This window comes from Excalfactoria chinensis, chromosome 9, assembly GCF_039878825.1.
Source record: "Excalfactoria chinensis isolate bCotChi1 chromosome 9, bCotChi1.hap2, whole genome shotgun sequence".
Lineage (NCBI taxonomy): Eukaryota > Metazoa > Chordata > Aves > Galliformes > Phasianidae > Excalfactoria > Excalfactoria chinensis.
In genome coordinates this window covers 2,699,079-2,719,733 of record NC_092833.1, presented here as the reverse complement: position 1 = coordinate 2,719,733, position 20,655 = coordinate 2,699,079, and the positions used below count along the sequence as shown (strand labels likewise).

The 20,655-nt window shown below is 37.4% G+C and overlaps 1 protein-coding gene across 2 annotated transcripts; it reads left to right on the top strand.

Annotated features, from left to right (window-relative positions):
* Positions 1 to 1,722: 1,722 nt before the first annotated feature.
* NMNAT3 (nicotinamide nucleotide adenylyltransferase 3) lies at positions 1,723 to 18,457 on the top strand. Of its 2 annotated transcripts, XM_072344561.1 has the most exons (5): positions 1,723 to 1,845; positions 11,197 to 11,376; positions 14,529 to 14,638; positions 17,427 to 17,486; positions 17,670 to 18,457. In XM_072344561.1, the coding sequence occupies exons 2-5, from the start codon at positions 11,219 to 11,221 to the stop codon at positions 18,086 to 18,088; spliced, it is 747 nt and encodes a 248-aa protein (XP_072200662.1). In that variant the 5' UTR covers positions 1,723 to 1,845; positions 11,197 to 11,218; the 3' UTR covers positions 18,089 to 18,457. The 2 variants fall into 2 exon arrangements, with proteins under 2 accessions (XP_072200662.1, XP_072200663.1); XM_072344562.1 differs by lacking the exon at positions 17,427 to 17,486.
* The last annotated feature ends 2,198 nt before the right edge of the window (positions 18,458 to 20,655 follow it).

Here is a 20,655-nt window from a genome sequence, read left to right as displayed (position 1 = left end):
TGAACAACAACAACAAAAAAAATCTTTCAGTTTATAACTTTCAACATGGCCAAGGAAAGCAGTGCAAAGGCAGCATAAACTGCATGTCAGCAGAACAGGGAAGAATGCTTAAACGTTTTAGTAACAGCTTGTTTTTCAGTCAATCACGTATCTTTCTTCCTTGAAACAGGTAAAAAAAACAACAAGTCATTCCTAATAAAATGATGGTAGATTTACTGATTTACTGAATTGCTGGCACCGAGCAAAGAGCACTTTTGAGTTTGTTTTCAGGTTCCTTTTGAATAAGAAGCCTGTAAAGTTTGTGTACAGCCTTTGTGTATGAGTTTGTCAGTGTCTCAGCAGGGTTAGTAAACCAAGGAAGAGGGTCACAGAGCTGCAGAGTGTGCTTCCTACAGCTACTACAGTTGTAGACCATAATATTGCTGTAAGCTTCTAATGGCTCTCCAGCCACAAGGTGATCTTGCCTGTGGTATATCTTTAGGATGGTAGGGGATATATGAGAAATGTAAAAAGCGAATGGGGGAGTCTTAATGTGTATTCAGTACAAGGTAATGAAATCTGAGCACATGCTTCAAGTAATTTTCTCTATGAAAAAAAGATTTCTGTTAACATTTCAGAAGTGAAAATCTTAAAAACTGTTGCTCTATGCCTTGAATGCTGCAAATAGTACAGTTCTAGTCTTCAGAGTTAAGTCCTGAAATAAATAAGTTCTGAAATAAATCAACTGATAGAATTTGTAACTATGGAGTTTCAGTGAGGCTTTGTTTTAACCATTGTTTTTAAATTCTAAGACTAAAAAAAGGGGGGAAGAATCAAGGGAATACAAGGACTTGAATTAGTGCTGTTGGGTATGTATGTGAAGTTCAAATGCAAGGCAATGAGAGCACACCTAAAAAGCATAATTGCAGATACGTATGTAGGACGTAACTGCTGGAATCATGCCTGATAAACTGTAGACCAGTTGTAAAAATAAGTAAGCAAGCAAGTAGTGCTAAGCAGAGCGACTAAAACTGCTTTTGTATTGAGATGACTGAAGTTGGCTAAAATGTATAAAGATTATTTTCCAGTTCAAGCATTTCTCCCCACCCATTGTCTATAGATTTTATGTTCCCTGTGTAACAGCTGTAGCTTCTGTTCCCTATCGTTGAGCTGTCACTAGTCTGCCATCCAATGAAGAAACTATACAGGCAACTGCTAATGAAGTATGTGCAGACTGGCTGCCTGCCTACCTCTGAGGAAACCAGGCCTGTAGGTTTGGGTGCTGCATGTGGGTTTTTGCCATATGCTGCACAGGTCCCAACTTACTTTAAAAATAAAAATTAGGAATTTGATTTTGACAGGCCTACAGGTTTTAAAGTTATTAATAGGAGGCTGACAGAATGTCAGTATGAGGAGTTGCTTCCTGACAAAAACAGGTTAAAAATAAAGTCAAAACCTGACAGTTCTTGATAATAATAGTACGTGAATTTCTAGAAATAGTTTCTAGCTATTTCTGAATATAGAGAAGAATTTTTTAATTAGTGTCAAAAAACCTGCATTTTTGAGCAATTTCTTTGTGTGTTGTGATGATACAGCAAACCGATCATTTGGTACTTTACCAATGTGTCCAGAATATGTGGCTCTGAAAAGTGTGCTCCTTTTATTTTGAGGAATGATGTGAAGACTGCACTTAGTCAAGTTTGTCTTTCACTTATGCTGTTTTTTCTTTAGGGTGGAGTTTCAGTATCTTCATGTCAGTGAAGAGCAGGATACCTCTCATTCTTCTAGCTTGCGGATCCTTTAACCCCATCACAAATATGCATATGCGTTTATTCGAGCTGGCTAGAGATCACCTGCATCAAACAGGTCAGTAATGGGCTGTTAGGAGTTTTGCTGTGGACAGGAAGATACTTCTAGTAGTTGGTATAGCTAATCTGTAACTCTACAGATGGCTTAATTTTAATTTCATTATTGGTGATTCAATGTGAAACACTTATGGCACATTCAATATAGAAATGGTAGCACTAAATGTAGAAAAGTACATGTGTTCATGCAAGTGAACTGTAAACTTTATCACCAGTTTTAGAATCATATCATGAGATAGACTGAGTTTTGTGGAAGACATTAATAGTTTTGAAACTGGAAATAAACATTCTTTCATTTCATCCTTATATGATGTTACAGTTGGAAGTTTTGACAACTGGGTGAAACTGGAGAAATGATGAAATGTTAATGATTCATTATCCATCCTCTCTAAGAGAAACAACTTATCTCCTCCGGCAAAACAACGTCTTTAGCAATGAGATAAGCTAGATTTCAGATGACTAGAAAGTTTCAGCAACAAAGGAGAGAAGTGGGTAACACCAGGAACTTAAGCAAGAATAAGAAAAGCTATGGAGGAGCATTGTGCTCCATGCTTGGTAATGTCTTTATTGTTGACACTTACCCTCCTTCTGGCTGCTAAAGCATATGCATATGGAATTGATTTGAAGGGAATCATAGATCATTGGAACCTGACAGAGACCTTCCTAGAAAGGTAGTGCAATATGAACCTGAGAAAAGTGGTAGAAAGGATGACTTGGGAACTGTTGTCCTATTGGCCTCATTGCATATCAGGGAAAATCCAGGAGCAGGTCCTCCTGAAAGCTGTAGTAAGGCAGATGGAAGACAGGAAGGTGATACAAGACAACTAGAGGTATGTCCTGCCTGATCAATGGAGCAGCCTTCTGGGTTGGCACGACTTCATCAGTGGACAAAGGAAGAGGCACTGATATCATTTTTCTGGACTTCAGTAAGGGCTTTGACACAGAGTAATGGCTCAATGTCTGGATGGAGAGCAATAATGAGTGGCGTCCCTAAGGTCTGTAGGGAGACCAGTATTCTTTAATATCTTCATCTGTGATGTTGACAGCAAGTTTGTGACAGCACCCTCAGCAAGTTTGTGGATGACAGTAAGCTGTGTGATGTGGTCAACACACTCAACCCTCACTATCAATAGAAGCTGGGGGATGAAAGGATTGAGCACAGCCCTGCCAGAAAACACTAAAGAATACTGGTGGATGATAAACTGAACGTGAGTCAGCAATGTTCCCTTACAGTCCAGAAAGCCAGTTGTATCCTGTGCGTAATCAAGTGTGGCCAGCAGATCAAAGGAGATGATTCTGCCTCTCTGCTCTGCACTGGTGAGACTTCACCTGTAATACTCTGTATGTGAAGTCCTCAGGACAGGAGAGATGTTATTCTGTTGGAGGGCATCTGGAGGGAGGGTCACAAGTGATTCAAGGGGTGGAACACCTACGCTACAAGGACTGGCTGAGAGAGCTGGGTCTGTTCAGCCTGGAGAAGAGAAGGCTCTGGGGAGACCTGGGAATGGTCTTTCAGTATGTCAAGGAGGGCCACAAGAAAGAAGGGGATAGACTTTAGCAGGGTCTGCTGTGATGGAAGAAGGGTAAATGGTTTCAAACTAAAAGAAGAGAGAATTAAACTGGACATAAGGAAAAAGCTCTCTACAGTGAGGGCAATAAGGGCATGGGAACAGGTTGCCCTGAGATTCCTGTAGGTGTTCAAGGCCCTGCTAGACCAGGTTCTGAGCAACCTGATCCAGATGTAGGTCTCTCTGCTAAATGCAGATGTTGGACCAGATGAACTTCAAGGGTCCCTTCTATCTCTAACAAATCTATGATAAAAATGAATTTGGTCCTCAAATGTGAAGAGAGGTGGGATGCAGGAGGGAATCTGGTAACCCTCTGGTACAGTTCTGCAGTAAAAGCAGCAGCTGTGTAAACATCATACAGGGTGAGAATACTTTTCATGAGGAATAATTACATATCTGGCTCTGAGAACTGCCTCTGATACTCTATTGTCCTGGAAAAGTAAAGTGATTTTGTTTTGAAGGAGTAGAAACAAAGGCTTATGGACTTGAATTTCCATTTCCTGCTTTCATTTTATAACTCCTTCAGGTGTCCAGGTGTGTGAAGAGGCAAAAGGAAAGGTGAGACCAACTGCTGATTTTCTTCATCATATGTTATAATCCAGTCTCTCAGTTATTTCTGAATGCCTGGAAAAAGTAGTTACCTGAGCATGAGATCAGCTACTGTGAGGAGGTGACGCCCCAGCCTTGATAACATTGCCTACTGCTGGTGCCTCTTCAGTACTTCTGTTCAGCTGCTGGTCAAGCAGAATTGACGACCTATGCAATATTTTGGCTGCAGTTAAGTTCACAATCGAGTTTTCCTGTTCTGAATGACGTGACTACCCCAGCATGCATCCTGACTGACATCTGCAGTAATTCTGCCTGCCAGCATTTTGCCTGTCATTTCAGTTCCAAATGCTGTCTAATCTTATAGTAAGGATGTATGAAAAAATAAGTGGGATACTTAATTGACTTTTTGATACTTTAAGCAGCATCTGCAGTTTCATTACTGCATGTCAAGTAATTCATATTTTGCTATTACCAGTCAATAAATCTTGTAATGCCACCTTCTAAATACAACAGACATGTCTACATGTAAATGATTATCTTTTGTTTTCTATCTGAATTCTGTCTCTAGTCCATATCAGTTTGATTCTTCACACATCCTCACATGTAGCTAAACCTTTCTGAGATTCAATCCTTTGTTTCACCATTTGAAAGTTACACTGACTGTGTTAAATACCTTTTCAGTCTGTTAATGCCTACCATAGGATGCTTTTTTCTTTGAGGGTATGTCTCATTCTTGACCATAAATTCCCAAGTACTAAAAAATACCTGCCTAAGGTGTTTTTAAAACCTTGTTTGCCGAGTATTGCCAGTGGAGAACACTTACATCACATCAAGTTTCCAGATAAGACCAAAAAGGATGCAGGCCAACGAAGGGAAAGACATGTCTGGCTCTGACAGCACAGGTACAAGGGAGAAGTGAAGGAAAATGAGTTATTCTCTGTATGGTAACTTGAGTCATGGCCTGAACCACTGATTGAGTACCTAGCAATAGGACCCAGTCAGCCCTGGGTTCACAGATGAAGGTAACTCAGCTGTGAGGCAAGAAGGGGTAGATCCTAGCTGCCCCTCTCTTAGACCCAATTAAGGTCTGACCACCAGTGTGGAAGGATTTCTGATTGGGGTTCCCTCCCTTTTGGAGTCTTTCCTGTGAGCCTAGACCTTCAGATGGACCTTTACTTTTCCTTTGAAATACCATCCTATCAGCACTAGTCCCTTTGCTATTCCATTCCTGTACTGCCCTTCCACTGTGTTAATTTTTCACATTGTTACACTTACAGAAATGTGAGGCACTGGTTGTTAGATGCAGTTCTGGGCAGTACAGTTCAGAAATCTGAGGAGTTACTCATCAGTCTTGGGAGTTCACAAGCTTCTGCTGTTCAATGGTTGCATCTTGATAAAAGGGACTGATAAGAAGGGGATGAGGTCAGATTGTAACAGCAGCAAGTCAAATAAAGTCTGTGCATTCCTGCTGTTTTCCTGCAATGATTCTGATAACCAGATCTTAAAAACAGCACAAAAAAAGGGTTTGATCCTACTGCTTGGGTGGTGTGTATAACATCACAGATATGACTGGAATAGGATCAGATCTGCAATTGTTATTTGTTCCACATGCAATTGATAATAATAGAACTTAGAATTCATTGCACTTGAATTAAAGGAAACAATTCTTTGTAGGTTTTTGTTTGTTTGTTTGTTTTCATTACCAGGCTTATAGCAATTGCTCATTAAACAGAGTGGCAGGAATTTGTTTAACTGTGCTAGGCTCTGTCCTAGAAGGCTGTATGGAGAGATGTACGTGTGGCTTAGCTTTAATTCCTTCTATGCACTACTTTTGCACCATATAGAGGTGCAAATCAAAGCAGCTGAATGCATTTAAAGATATACCACACCTCTGAAGAAGACACTCAGTACATACTCTTGGTTCTTGCTATGCGTGTAGTTTAGCTCCTAATCTTTTTTTCTGAATTTAAAAAATGCTTTTATAAGTTTCCTGCTGCAGAAGTTTTGGCATCTTACAGTCTTACAAATGCAGTGAACGAGGGGGTGGGCATCCCCTGATAAACAGGTTATGCCCTGCATTTGAGGTTGGAGTCCTAGTGTTCTCTGAAAAGAGCCATTTCTTCTATGCTAAATGGCAAAAGGCAGCATGGATGAACGATTATTTTAGATGTGATGTGTGGAGATGATACAGCATTTGTTTGAGGGCTGATCATTGTACATCCCCAGGAACTCTTCTCCAGTAGAGGAGTAACTGAAGTCTCAGTGTATCTGAGAGCAGCTGTCCAACTATAGGGGTGAATCTGCATCTTCAGGCCCTGTTGTTCATGCAGCCAGGCAGATATGATAAATGTTTGTCTAGGTACTCCTGTGGCATCTGTCACTACAATCTTTGCACACCTCATCTATTTCAGTGAATGCATCTTTAAGCACTTTGAAGTGGTGAAGGTAAAGCCATCCATCCTATGAAGAGCTATCACAAAAGACTGTCTGTTATTGTTCTGATGTATTTGTTGTTTACTTTGACTTTCAGTGCAATGACAGCTAAATTGCTTACCCCTTTGATTTTTCTTTTGTTGAATTCTCCTCACAGAAGGTTACTGAACAAAGTAAAACGCCTTGACTATTTTCTTTCCTTTTTTCATGCTTGGCAATATCTACATACATGTGAAGGGAAGGTAAGCATAGGATTATATCCTTTCAATGTTTTATCTGTGAACAGTTATGAACAAGTCATATATGGGGTTTCTTTATCTAGTTATTTGGTGCTTTCTTTTCATTTTTCTGTGCTTCATGGCATCAGAACGAAGATGTTAGACATCCCACCCCAGTTAATTTTAGTATATAAATAAAGCTAATACTTTGATTTTAATGGAAAAGTTAGAAAGCTGCTTTATTGTGTTTTACTAACATTAATAGTCTGAGAGCTCTGGGAGGATAACTGCTATCTCTTGTGATTTCAAGGAAAACCATTACTATTACTTTGATACAGAATGGTATTATGTGATTTTAATATATGCATACTCACAGAAGATGGATTAAAGAAATTAAATAATTCAATTAATCATATTTTAAAATGCAAATGTCTGTCTTTTAGTAAAGAAATTTAAGCTTCACTGTAAGCTATTGTTGCATTTTAGATGGCTTCAATGAGACACTAATTATTTTCAACACTTCACTTCTGATACTGTTTTATATCACTGTACTGCCTTTTGAAATAGCTGCCATTTTTGTCACAAAGCAGGCCATACTCAATCAGTGATTTGCTTTATGTATTTGACGTTGTGTAAATACTTTGGTAAAATTCAAACTGCCTATCAGTCTCATTTTGTTTTTAGATATGTGGGTAATGTAGGCCCAATGAAGCAGAGAAAACACTAATTTCCTGGGCAAACCTTCAGAACTCTGGACTAAAAATGTGCAGTCCTGCATCATGCAGTCATTCATATTACTTCTTGAACATCAGCTTCCATTGATCTCTTAATGAACTTGAAGAACCCCCTTCATAGTAAAAATCGGGGGTGGGTTTAGCTCAGTCCAAGGGAATTTATAGTACAAATAATCATGCTGCTAAGTTCATACAAGCCACTAAACTATCTTACTCAACATGACCTGGTAAAAATAGAATTGGGTAGAATGACCCAGGATATTCTGCTGGATGATACATTTTTAAAGTTGGTTGAACCTGAACGTGTGGTTTTTCTGAGCTTTCCTGCTTTGTGCAGCTGCTCTGTTTTTCAGGCATGCCTACATCGATTTGTGACCCCTGCGATCAAGAGCACTGGTTCTTTCAGCCACTGAGGCTGAATCCTGCCCTTCACACTGGTGGATCATACCAGTCAGTTGTCAGTCCCGAGCTGCTGTTAAGGGAGCTGGGGCAGTCTGGGGAAGGGAAGAAAAGCCAAGCCCAGAAAATTTGTTTTGGCTTATGCTTAGATAAGTAATGAGTGAGAATTTGTCAGCTTAAAAATTTTGTATAGGCTGAGATCTGTATGGTCTTTAACATCTATGTATGCAGGGAGCGAAAATGTGCATATTTCCAGGCTTTGAGTTGTTTAAACAATGCCACAAATGCTAACAGAGAGCCTGTTCTTTTCCTGTTATAGAGTGTAAACTGATAAGGAGTTTCATTGCAGCCTAGAGATGAGATTAGCAATAGTCCATAATAATTTTATGTAAGCCTACATCAGCAAAATTTGTAAAGTTTTGCAGTTTTAACAAGGATATTAAAATAAATGATTCATCTGCTGTTTTCAGTCATATGAAAGCATAAAATCTTACACACAGTAAAGCTAACATGAATTATTTGTAACTACTATATGTTGGCACTGCCTGTAAATGTGGTGTCCTGTAAATCTGAAGTCTTATCCTGTAGACTTTAATTGGGGCAGGTAATTGGATGTAACTAATGAGGCTGGCTAAATGGATTGGTCTAATTCTTAGTTGTAGAAAAAGTAAAAGGCTAAGTTCTGCAGGAAGTGTGCAGCAGAGAGTGAAGTTTACAGAAGCTGTTAATGCTAAAACAATGCTGCCTTTAGTAGCATTTTGGGAGAGGAATGAGATAAAAACAATGGTCAGACTGTCCTGTTGCAGCCTGCTCCAGTGGTGATGAAAGGGAGAATGCTGATAGGGTCATTTCTGCTCACTGAGTAGGATAACACCATGAAGCTTCAGAGCTTCCAAGCCTGTCATGGATTTTTATATGATGCTGAGAGGAAGATGGGTAATGACATAGTTTCATAGTTTATCTTCAAAAAATGTTTACCCATATCCATTTAGTAGAGAAACTCTAGCCATGTAATACCCTGTTAAAAGATAAAAATTCTAACAGAGTAAAACTGTATGGGAAACAATATGTTTGCTTAAATCCAATAACAGAAACACCAAGAGTCCTTTAAAGCTCAGAAGGCAAATGCATACAGCATAATTATCTGAAGTCTTCACATGTTCCTGCTTTAAACTGTCAGTGAAACATGTATACATGCATATATGAAGACATCTAGACCCCAAAGAACTAAGGTTCTTAACCTAGAGAAAAACAAAATTTTCTCATCTAGTCTGTTATTTGTAGCTAACTGTATTTTCATTAATGAGTAGCATCAGAACAGGCAATAAAACAAATTTCAAATGACAATTGATCACATTCAGGAAGTATGATGTGAAGGCAATTCTGAGTCAAGACAAATTTGAAACTGCCTGGAATGACTGGTGGGGCAAGAAAGAAGGTGGCAGAACGTAATGATTTCTTCTTTGTGTGCTGCCAAGATTCAAGCACATCTGAACACATGATCTCTTGAATTATAGAAGAGGACACAAATTACTAGTGCCAGTAATTTTGATCTGTACATTTGTTTTTTTTTTAGGTTGTAGATTCTCTTATATTATGCTTGAGTAGAGATGGGTTTTTAATCACCTCTAACTGTTACTGTCCTTGATTTTCAGTACCTGAAGTGTTGGCAATCTTCCTTTTTTTCCTCATTCAGTTGGTTTCATTTCTAGTGTCAACCAAGCTGATAGAGCATCAGAGGGTCTCATCCCATCAAGTTTATCCAGTTGTAGGCCAAGCTTCAGACTGAAATGTTCACAGACCTCAAGGATATGGTAGAGTTGCACTCATTAGCCAGCATGACCACACCATTTTAATTTTTACATTTAATATATATATTTGAAATACAGTGGAGCAATGTGTTTCTGTGGAAATTGGCTAGTGAGGAACTGAGATGTAGAAGATGAAGTTGTTGTATAAGGGGAAAAAAAATGCTAATGGAAATACTGTAAATGCTTTCCTCTCTAATATGTAATTTATTATAGCATTGCATCTTAGCAATATATCAGAGAATAATCGTTATTCATATGTCAAGTGGAAATATTTCCTGTTTCAGGTCAAGAGATTGATTTATTTCTGTACACATCTTTGCATGTTCCTGGGAAGTCTTAACTTCCTCTCTTGACCATTTTACCTATCCTGAAAGTGTTTTTAAAACAGAGGATGGGGCAGACTGTCATTTTCATAGGAAACGGGTTTGTAAATCCTATTGGAATTTAATGTTCTATTTAAATTTCAACTCCCTCCTTTTGAAAATTGTATCCCTATTTTAGAAAAATAAATTTGGATTTTTTAATTTAAAAATATTAAATTATCATGTCCTAATATCAAAAACTACGAGTCCAGGGCAGTCATTTTCATTATGAAGCACCAGAGGGAACTTGCTGCATTCTGAGTTTCTTTGCTGAAACAACTGAATTAAAACAAAAAACAAAACAAAACAAAAACAAACAAACAAACAAAAAAAAAACACACAAAAAAAAAACTTGAATATTGACTATTATATGTATGGTAGTTGCTTAAAATGTGTGTGTTAAGGTAGAAGTCCTCCATTTCATTTCTGTTTATTTGAAACACCTCTTCCCTTCTCATGGTTGAAGGGATACAACTCTCATTAGTACTTTTTGTCTGATTATTAAGATTACGTGTTTCTAGTTTTGTTTTGTTTCTTGAGAGAAATCCAGAGTTACAAATTGTAACAAAGAGCTGGTATGAATGTCTACGTTAGAACAGTGGAAAAATACAGACATATTTTCAAATTTAGTTCATGCTGTGAGACAAAAGAGCTGTTTAATGTAATCTCAGCTGATGTTTGGACAATATATTTCTAAGTAATCTTCAATCCCGTTAGCCCACCTTTGTTTTTGAATCATCTTAATTGTATGACTTGTATTAATTACATCTCAATATGCTGTAATTCTTGCTTTAGCACTCTGAAGAGGCACAGTGATTTTGATTACTAACAAGCAGTAGGCACTTAAGAATGAAGCACTGGTCAGTTAAGTCATCCAGTATTCTGGCTGTCTAAAAGCTGTACTGATCCAATTATTGAAATACAGAGTTTAATTCTACCCAGCAATTTGGACAGTTTGAAACAGAAATTATAAATGTCTTCGTTTGCTTGAAAGCTGTGTGTTTACCTCTCCATTTTTTGTCTAGTAGGATAAATATTTTGGTATTACTTGTGAGCAGCTCAGAGGAACAGGAAGGTTGTTTTTCAACTATTTTAAATTGCTATTTTCTTATAAGAAATGACTTAAATCAGGTTGTTCATGGCTTTCTGTAACTTTGAAGTTAGCCATGCTTCTAGGAAGAGGTTACACTAGGTGAGCTCTTGATATTCCATCTGCTCTAAATTTTCAAAATGCTTATGAATGTCAATATGACTACTCTTTTTCCTTCTGAAAGGAAGATACCAAGTGATTGAAGGCATAATGTCTCCTGTCAGTGATGACTACAGAAAGAAAGGCTTGGTCTCAGCAAAGCATCGGATAGCAATGGCCAAACTGGCACTGGAGACATCTGACTGGATTCGAGTTGATCCATGGGAGACTGAGCAGGAGTCATGGACAGAGACAATAAAAGTGTTAAGGTAATTAAACTGTTTTTTCTTTCTTTATGAATTTCCTGACTGCCAGAAATCAGTCAGACTGTCAGATCAATGCATGTAATGTGCTCATATAAAACATCCAAGAAAAGCAGAACATGTCCGTTTATGGTATCACCTCTTAGGAGGCAAAATAGTACATCTGTGACAGTGGAAAAATCCGTGTCATTTTCTTCATAAGGAATGTCCTAATCATTATTTCCCCTTTTTGAGCCTTTCATTTCCTACGGCAAAGCAGACAGGCTTTGCCCACACCAACACTATACCCCCAAATACGGCTCTTGTGCTAAGTCATTAGATACTGTGTTGAAAGCCTTTGACAAGAATGGGCCCTGCAAAACTGCAGTCATTAATTTGGGTTCAGCATGCAGAGCACTTGGCTCTTGTGTTATTTCTGTAATTTTTAACTTTCTAACCAGGTAATAGAGAGATCTTAATCCAAAATTTCAGGAGTTTACAAACAGATCTATTAAGATAGCTAATTCTAGGTTAGCTGTCTTGGCAATATTATGCCTGCAGGTTTATCTGTTCACACTCGATTAAAAAATTCCTTATAAACTCTAATGTCACATTAAACCCAAGCCCATAATGACTCTTCAAAGCGACTGAGTTTGCTGTTATGGTGCTAGAAGGAAAAATGAAGGAATCTGTCTGAAACCTGTCTTGAAATATACCCTTTTTTTTTCCCCTAAGCTTCATCTTTGTAACATGAAATATGGGGAAAGGTATAAAAACATAAACTTCGTTTGCTGATTTCTTTGGAAGCACATGTACTATGAAAGTCTACAGGTACTGTGAAAGTAGAAGACTGCAGGAAAGCAAGCATGTTGTAAGAAGTATTAATTAGTTTTCATTTCTGTGCACGTTTTCTAGCTTGCTTTCTAACTGGAAACTGTGAAAACAACTTATTCCAGGGACAAAGCTTAGCATTATGGAAGCAGTACCTTAATGAAATGGCACAGTTAAGTGATTGGGTCTTATGTTGTTACTGTTACACTTGAATATTCTCTGAGAATGCCTTCTGTTACCAGTACTTTGAATTGTACACATCATCAGAACTGTGTGTAGTCATGAATGGTGTTTTCCTACAGTACTTCTGAGTGTGAAGAAATGTCACGTTCCATCAAAATCGTTGCACTTTGCAGAGACTAACAAATATTTTTGGCTCAAAAGAGTTTTAAGCCCCAGAGCTGTATCCCACCTGTGGCAAGTGTCATTAGTTGCCTGTTACTTTAAGTGAGTATAAAAATTTTGGAGGCTATCCCAAGGCTGTTTTTTTGTGGGTTTTTTTTTTTTTTTGTGTGTGTGTGGTTTTTTTTTTATTATTATTTTTTTTATTAGTTTTCCTTAAAACAAGAAGAGGGAGCATGATAGAGCTATTTTCTCATTAGCTGCCATGGCTGAATATTCCTAGGCAAGAAAGCAGTATTTGTAATATCCAAAGAACTACACTCATTCCTCTTGCAATGTAAACTTAATAGCAGTAAAGACAGACATTTTTTAATTCCAAATTAATTCATACTATGTCTTGCCCCACACGTTCTGCTGAGTGATTTAATTGTATAGAAACTGAAAGCTTCATCCAGACTTCAGAAAATGCTTGGTAAACTGACAGATTGGCTTGTCCTTTTTGATATCTCTTTCAAATAACATAATCCTCCCCACCTCAGCATTTGAAACGCCTGCTGAACAGACCTTTTGGCAGCTAAGATTTTGCATTGCCTGTGCTCTGAGTCCTGCAGTGTGTTCTTTGCCAAAAAATCTTGGTTTTGAATTGAGGCCCAAGAATGTCAATCCATGGTATGAAGTTACTGTGCTTGACTATACATAGCATCAGCCTGTTTACAAGAAGGCAGGATTAAAAATAGAAATGTAGGAAGGCTCAGGCCAAGCTACTGCTACCTACTTTCTCCTGCCATATGTCCCACACCCCTTGTCTATTCAGTTCCCTTAGCCAAAGGCTGAGCAATGAAAATGACTGCAGGTAATTATGCAGCCTGGCTAGCTGCATATTCTTGGCCTTCATGCAAATTATTACTGTGGCTCCAAGTATTTGTGTGTTTTGAAGAGTGTACACTTAAATCACTAAACTAATTCCTTAGGCCAGGCATTCAAAAGGTTATCTATAGTTTTGTACACATTCTGAATTCGGACAGAGTTAAGGGCAAAGCTGTACACTAATGCCCACAATCTTTGCTGTGATAGAGCTGTATAAGACCTCATAGTCACTTTGGATATGTAAATACTAGGCAGGCATGTGATGCTGGCATGAGTCCTTGGCTGTGCCAATTAATGTGAGCATGGCTTATGACAGGGCAAGCCAGGGCCTGTTTTACACAGGCAAAGCTATGCTGATTTGAAGGAAGAGAGCGGAGATGTATGGATACAAAATTGGTGCTTGCCCTAAGAATCTAAGGGGGCATTACTATGAGGTGATAGTACTAGTACACAGAGGGACACCGAGGGTTTGGAGCAGCAAAAGAGTAAAGTAAGCGAAACTTGGAACAGCTGATGAAAGGATCCTTTCATGATCTCGTGAGCCTGAATTCAGTGAATTAAGAAGCATACTAAGTGTGCAGAAATCTTATGACAGAACTGTGCAATTTGAGTTTCTCTGAAATGTGATTAATTTAAAACATAAAGTGGAAACTCGGGAAATGTTTGTTTGTTTGTTTTTTTGTGGAGGATGAGAGAGAACAACAGTATTTCCTTCTGAACACTTTCCAAGAGTGTTACAGAAACATTGTATCTGAGGGGCTGTATTTAATCGATAAATTAAATGCAGTGATTCAAGTGCAATTTCAAGTGTGATTTAATGTGTTTTCATGCAAAATCCTACACAATGTTTTAAATTCAATGTTGCTATAAAAATTTCCGTAATGGTAGAACTTCAAAAACAAATTGAAAACCAGAATGTCATTACATGGATTGCTCGTGAATTCTCCAAAATTTAACTACATTTCTACTAATCTCATAGTAGAAAGAATATAGTGATTTATTATATATAAAATTTTAACACATTGTATTCAAATCCAAAGTGTATAAAAGCAGACTGTTCTTGAATCTGAAAGTGCCAGGTAATCGCTTTGTGCACCTCTGAGAGGATTATCTCACACAAAGCCTTTATTTTGTTGCAGGCACCATTACAATGAGTCAGTCAGACTACTCCAGTCCAGGAAGGAATTCATGAAAAACAAGCAATTCACAGAAAGATCTACAGAGAATTCAGTTTCTTCACAGTGCTCAGGTTAGTTCATAAAGGTAAGAACGACGTTGTTTAGCATTAAAAACAATGTAACTTTATGGAACTACAATGAATTAATTGGACAGGGTAGCTGGGAGGTTTTGATGGTTGGAGTGGCTGGGGCTACCTGCCAAGAACAAGTTATGCCAGCATGTCTGCTTGTGTAGTTACTTTGTAGTAAATAACACATAATAAGGAGATTTCCACAGCTCTTCCCCAATAAGATTTATTCGGGGTTTGTATTACTTTTTGGTTTTATAAAGCATCACTTGAGCTGTGTGAAAGATATACGCTGTGACTCTCCTGTTTTGCAGTATAGAGTATATTAATAAAGAATATAAATATAGGAATTATTCATAATTGTAATGGTTATGCAATTTACTTTAGTATATGGCTGCAATACCAGTGAACCTAATGCACTGATTTTTATTTATTTATATTTTTTAATTATTATTTGCTTTGTTTTCTTAACTGCATTTCTAGATAGAAAAGCTTCACTGGCATCAGACTTATGACAGATTCTGGAAAGTCAGCTTTGGCTTTCCTATTTTATCTGGTTCCCTAACTTCTTTAAAGTATGGGCTGATCTGATACTTTACACTACTCCCTTATTGTTCTGACACTTGGACATGAATAATCTATTTCTTATTTGTGGTCATACTTAAGTTTCCAAAATATGGGACACTGCAGCATTAGAGATGGATGAGAAGAAGTCAGTGGTGTTTAGGCAGCAACTGAATCTTCCCCAATGGAATTAATGGTCAAAAGTGCAAGTCACATTTTTCTCCTTATCACACTGAAGAAAATTAAGTGTAAAAGTAGATAAGACTATTTTGATTCCCCATTATGTACAATTTCTCCTCTGGGTGCTTTCTTTAGCTTTTCAAGTTTTGTAGCATTTTCTGTTCAAACTCGTCTTTTTTTCCAGTTAAGTGTCTTGGTTTAGAATCAATCAGTCATCAGCATAGGGTTGTGGTTTGTTTTGTTTTGTTTTTCCTGAAGTCAAAAACAGAAGCTGAGTGAAAAGAAGGACTGGCAAGAAATAGATCTCCCTGTCTAGAACACAGTGCCTAGTTCTTTTTAATTATTTGTTTCTATATGTATTTTACCTGACAGCTATTTCCAGAGAACAATCTGTTAGTGTGAACAGAAAGAAGTCCAGCAACCTGTTGCTTCTTTCCTTTTCCGCTTTCAGCACCCTGTCAGACTGAGCCACAATATGGGCTTGGTTATATTAAACACACCATTGAGGAGGAATGGAACAGACTTTCTGTGCTTCCTCTGGTGGCAAGCAAAGTGGTGGAGCAAAGGGAAAGAACAATTGCTATTGAAAACTCTAGAATGGGGTGTAATTTCTTCTTTCTCAAAAATGTGTTGGTTAGCACAGACTTCCTAATGCCAGGTGACTGTCACCCAGTTTCCTCCCATCACAGAAACTTCTCTACAAAACCACTTGAGGGATCAGTGAAATCTGTTGAATCAGGCTTTTCTCTGGAGTTTGCAGGAAAGTTCTCCTATAAAAATGAATCTTTTGCAAAGAAAAGGTTGAATTTAGTGGCACAAGATTCCATTACATACTATTTTCCTACTAAATGTATTCTTACTGAACTACAAGATTGCCTTGTATGGTGCTGACTCATGATTTGATTTTTTTTCCCCTACATATAAGAATCAGGTAATTTTAGTATATATTGCAAATAAAAAGGTTCATTAAGGACATGTGTGGAATGTTTATTATGGCTTTTAAAATTTGGAGTAACTTATTGATGCTATCCATTCAGAACAAAGATGAAACAGAGAAGACTTGGATTATTTTCATTTTATTTTTCAGTATCTGAGCTCTAAATATCAGAAACAGCTAAAACTAATTTCTTCTGGTTATTCTTCTGCTGTGATAGTCTATAATGCCTACATTTCTCTGGTAAAGTCCCCAGAGAGTTCAGACTTCTTCTCCTCTTCTGAAAATTTTCTTATGGGAGCATAATATGGATAGCTGTACTGATAGAATTAGGTGTCCATATTGTCACTTGAGCGTTTTGGTTTTTTTCAAAAGCAGCTTACTAACTAGTGTAAGCAATGGCTAAGCTATTCAAATGAAACTGCTGAATTACAAATTCCTTTAGACAGACTTACAAGAGATGGTTAACTGTTTTCATTTAATATTGATTTCTCTGCTCCCCAAGTCTTAGTTGGCTCATATGGCCAGCTTTGCTGTCATTGTGCAAAAGATTTTCCCTGGTGCAGTCCAACAGCAGTTGTCCTTCATTAGACCTTCCTCATTCTAGGGTCTGGATTCTTTGAATTTTTTCACCTTTGGCTTACATCCCCCATTCCTTTGTACAACACTATCCAACATTCTTGATTGATCTTGATTGATCAAAAAAAACCAGCAAAAATTCCCCTGATTAAGACATGCCATATCCTGAAATTAAGGCTATAGTACTTATCTAAAAAGAAATGAAGAGCAACTATTTGGTTTTTGCACCCAGACTGTGGAAACTGCAAATCATTACTTAGCAAAGTGTCCTTAAGGGCCAAAGATATGTTCTTGTTGGCACAGATGTGGAAGTGCCTTCTGTAAAGCTTAGAATCTCTTATTTTAGTTTCTAGCTTATAGAGGTCTTTTCCTTTTGAATTTCTGCATTGGATTGAATCTATTGTTGTATGAATCCTATCAGTTCCTGATCATTCATCAGCTATTGGAAGAATAGATGTTATTTTGGAGTTTTGGAGTTGCCTGGTCTTTATCCTAAAATCATTCTCGTGTTTGTTTGTTCCTTGCCCTTTTTAGATTGGTTGAGCAGAGGAATCATTTTCCCCTTTAATGCAGCTTTGAGTGATGATGAAGCAGGTATGGTAACTAATTGTGACCAGACACATAAAACCCAAGCTAAATTATTCCCGTGGCCTTTTGAAGGAAAACTGAAGTAAAAGATAAATATTTGATATCAAAACAATTGTAAGTATAACGTTCCTAATCTTCAGATACAACAGAGCAAGTATAGAAATCCCTTATTTCTTTTTGTCTTTCTAGTTCTACCAGAACTAAAGCTGCTCTGTGGGGCTGATTTTCTACAGACGTTTCAAACACCCAATCTCTGGAAGAAAGAGCACATCCAAGAAATCGTAGAACAGTTTGGTTTGGTCTGTATAAGCCGTGCTGGCTCTGATCCTGTCCAGTATATCAATGAATCAAAACTTCTAACTAAATTTCAGCACAATATATTTCTAGTGAAAGAATGGATTCAAAATGAAATCAGTTCAACGCAGATACGCTATGCCTTGTGCAGAGGATTAAGTGTAAAATACCTCATACCGGATTCTGTCATAGACTACATTGCTTACCATAATATTTACACAGAAGAAAGTGAACGGAAAAACGAAGGTGAATTGCTTCAGCCTCTGAAGTTGCATAAAGCAGCAGTAAGCCTGCTAAATGACAGATGTCCATAGTTTGTGCCATGGACAGATGTGGCCTTTTCTTCAGGAGAAGCTCTTGAAAGATGTTTCTTCTCGATAAAAGGAAAATATATCAGCCCAAAACTTCCTGAGTTTGTGGTGTTTTAATTTATTCTTTATGTCTATCGTTGTGCATCAATAAATTCAGCGCAATCAAATACCATAAAAATAGAAATGAGGTTTTAGCAATAAATAATAATCTCAAGTAATATTTAAAGGTTGAACATAGTACTTTCTGGATTTGAAATTCCTTAATCCTATGGACAGTTAAAGGATGAAGATGTGTATTTGTTGTGAAGCAGCAAATGGAAATGCACAGTAACTTCCCTATTGTTCTTACAAATAAAAATACTTCTAAATGTTGATTTCCTAGGACCCCAATGAATTTCTATTTCTAAAGAGTGTAAGGTAAGCTACAAGTGCATTTTTTGACAGATTGGAGAGGTTGAAATAAAGCAAGTGCTTAAAAATTAATGCAGCACTCATCAGTTTTAAGCCTCCTGATTTAAACATGAAAGACAGTCCTTGTCCTGCAACTTGAAGTGGATTTCTTTACTTCTCTGATAAGAAGTCTACAGGTAGGATCTATTCCAGAGCCTTGTTGATCATTTCTCCAAGATGACTGTGGAACATTAACCCTCTCTAAGCAGTAAAGAAAAAAAATAATAATAATAAAAAAAATGCTACTAATGTTCTTGGTCACATGTTAGGTACATCAAAATGCAGTTGCTTTCCATGGATGAATGTAGTGTTTTCTTGCTGCATTTTAGATGTCTAGCAATGCAAAATAAAAGGAAAAAAGAAAAACCTCTGCAAAACAACCGAAGCAAAACACCAAAACCTAAAAATGGCCATTTTGCCCAAGTAATATTAAAATGCATGTGCTTTTTCATAGATCAGGGGACTTCACTTTTGAATGATATGGAAAGGTATAACCAAAGAAAAGAAACCAAAACATTATTTGTTCTAGTTTGAATATAAACCTCAAGTTACGATAAGTCATTCTTTTCAGAAGTGTTACTTGGTTTAGGTACATCTCTTTGTAAAGAAAACCATTAATTCAGCGCAATCTTTTAGTAAATGAGTAAGATGGAAAATAATACAGGTCTTGTGCCAAAATGGAGGAGTACTTTGATAATAATGGCATGAAGCTCAACATGTACCATTTGAAAACACATGACAGAAAACATGACATACCTAAGAGACTTTCTTAGTATTTGAATGCCAATGCTAGCCAGACAAATCCATTCTCTGGCATGTAGGTTGCCTAATTTGGTTCTGTCTCACTTTTAACAGGATGCCTTCAGCTATCCTGTGAATTAACGGCAAGCACTGGAGGGTTGCTTTACCTTTGATTTTTTTTATACTCAGGAATGAGACAAAAACGGGAAAAAACCTGTCTGTAAGCCTCAGATGTAGCATCATATTTTACTTCTTAAACAGGACTGCATAAAACCATGATATACTTAGAAGAGAAGGTTCAACTGATGTGGAAAACTAGCTACTTTCTTGTATGAAAGCAAGTGACTGCTACTACTTCACACTGAATGCGTGCTAGCATTTGACATTTCCTACAGTGCCACTAAGATGCAAATTCTTTTCTAACCTAGAAGTACGTATTTGGCTCAGAATTAATAAAATCTAAGTGAGGATGTCTGAAATCCACCTATGGACTTCAAGGACTTTTGGTCTAAGGTACTGGAACTCCTTGGATATTATCTCTTTGAAATAAGGAACTCTTCTCAAGAAGGATTTCTCTGTATTGGATAAAGGTGGAAATGTGGGGGCATACACAGCTTGGTTCTAGGCATCTTATTTGAGGAAGGGAAATTCTTTCAGTATGTACTTCAGATCATTCAATTCAGTCTCCTGTGCCATACATCTTGGACAAGACCTCCTTTCTTCTGCTGGTTCTACAAGGATATTAGCTTTCTAATCTCAGCATTTAGGATGGCTATCTATGGTTGGTAAGTCTATGCATTTTTAGCAGTGAATTTTAAAAGATGGAGAAGGAGGAGATTTGTTATCCTTAAATAATTGCTCAACCCATCCATATCTGGGATTCTGCAAAATTCAGTTAATGTAGCTCAGTAACAGTCTTTATATTTGACAGTTACTCTTCTAAACCATTAGATTTGACATACAGTTATAATGAAGTGATATATGGAGGCTAAAACGCACTAAATCATACAGTATAGCTAGTATTTTGGAGTGTACATTAGTGATATCTAGCAACATGACACTTGTTTAGCTCCCTGCTGTAGGGTATTCTATGGGAGAATAATCAAACTGAATAAAAGTTTTCTGTGCTCTTATGTCTGAATTCTTGAGAAATGTTTCCCCTTCCAATAAAAATATCAACACACTTTCCCTGAAGTTGCTCCACAAGGAACAAAGGTGATTTCTAAGATACTTGTTGCATATTGCTGTCAGATAAAATGTTAGGTTGTACTTCTATTTATGGTTTTCAGCAAGAAAGAGGGTTGCTTACTGCAAAGTGAATAGAGATCTCCAGACTTCCAAATTTAACATTTTAACTAGGGGGTAAGAAGACATCAGAC

Bases quoted from the DNA above. Each gene is read 5' to 3' on its own strand.
- NMNAT3 (XM_072344561.1), top strand. From the start codon at position 11,219: ATGTCTCCTGTCAGTGATGACTACAGAAAGAAAGGCTTGGTCTCAGCA. The intron at 11,377-14,528 runs GTAATTAAACTG...ATTTTGTTGCAG, and splicing joins GAGACAATAAAAGTGTTAAG to GCACCATTACAATGAGTCAG. The intron at 17,487-17,669 runs GTATGGTAACTA...TTGTCTTTCTAG, and splicing joins TTTGAGTGATGATGAAGCAG to TTCTACCAGAACTAAAGCTG.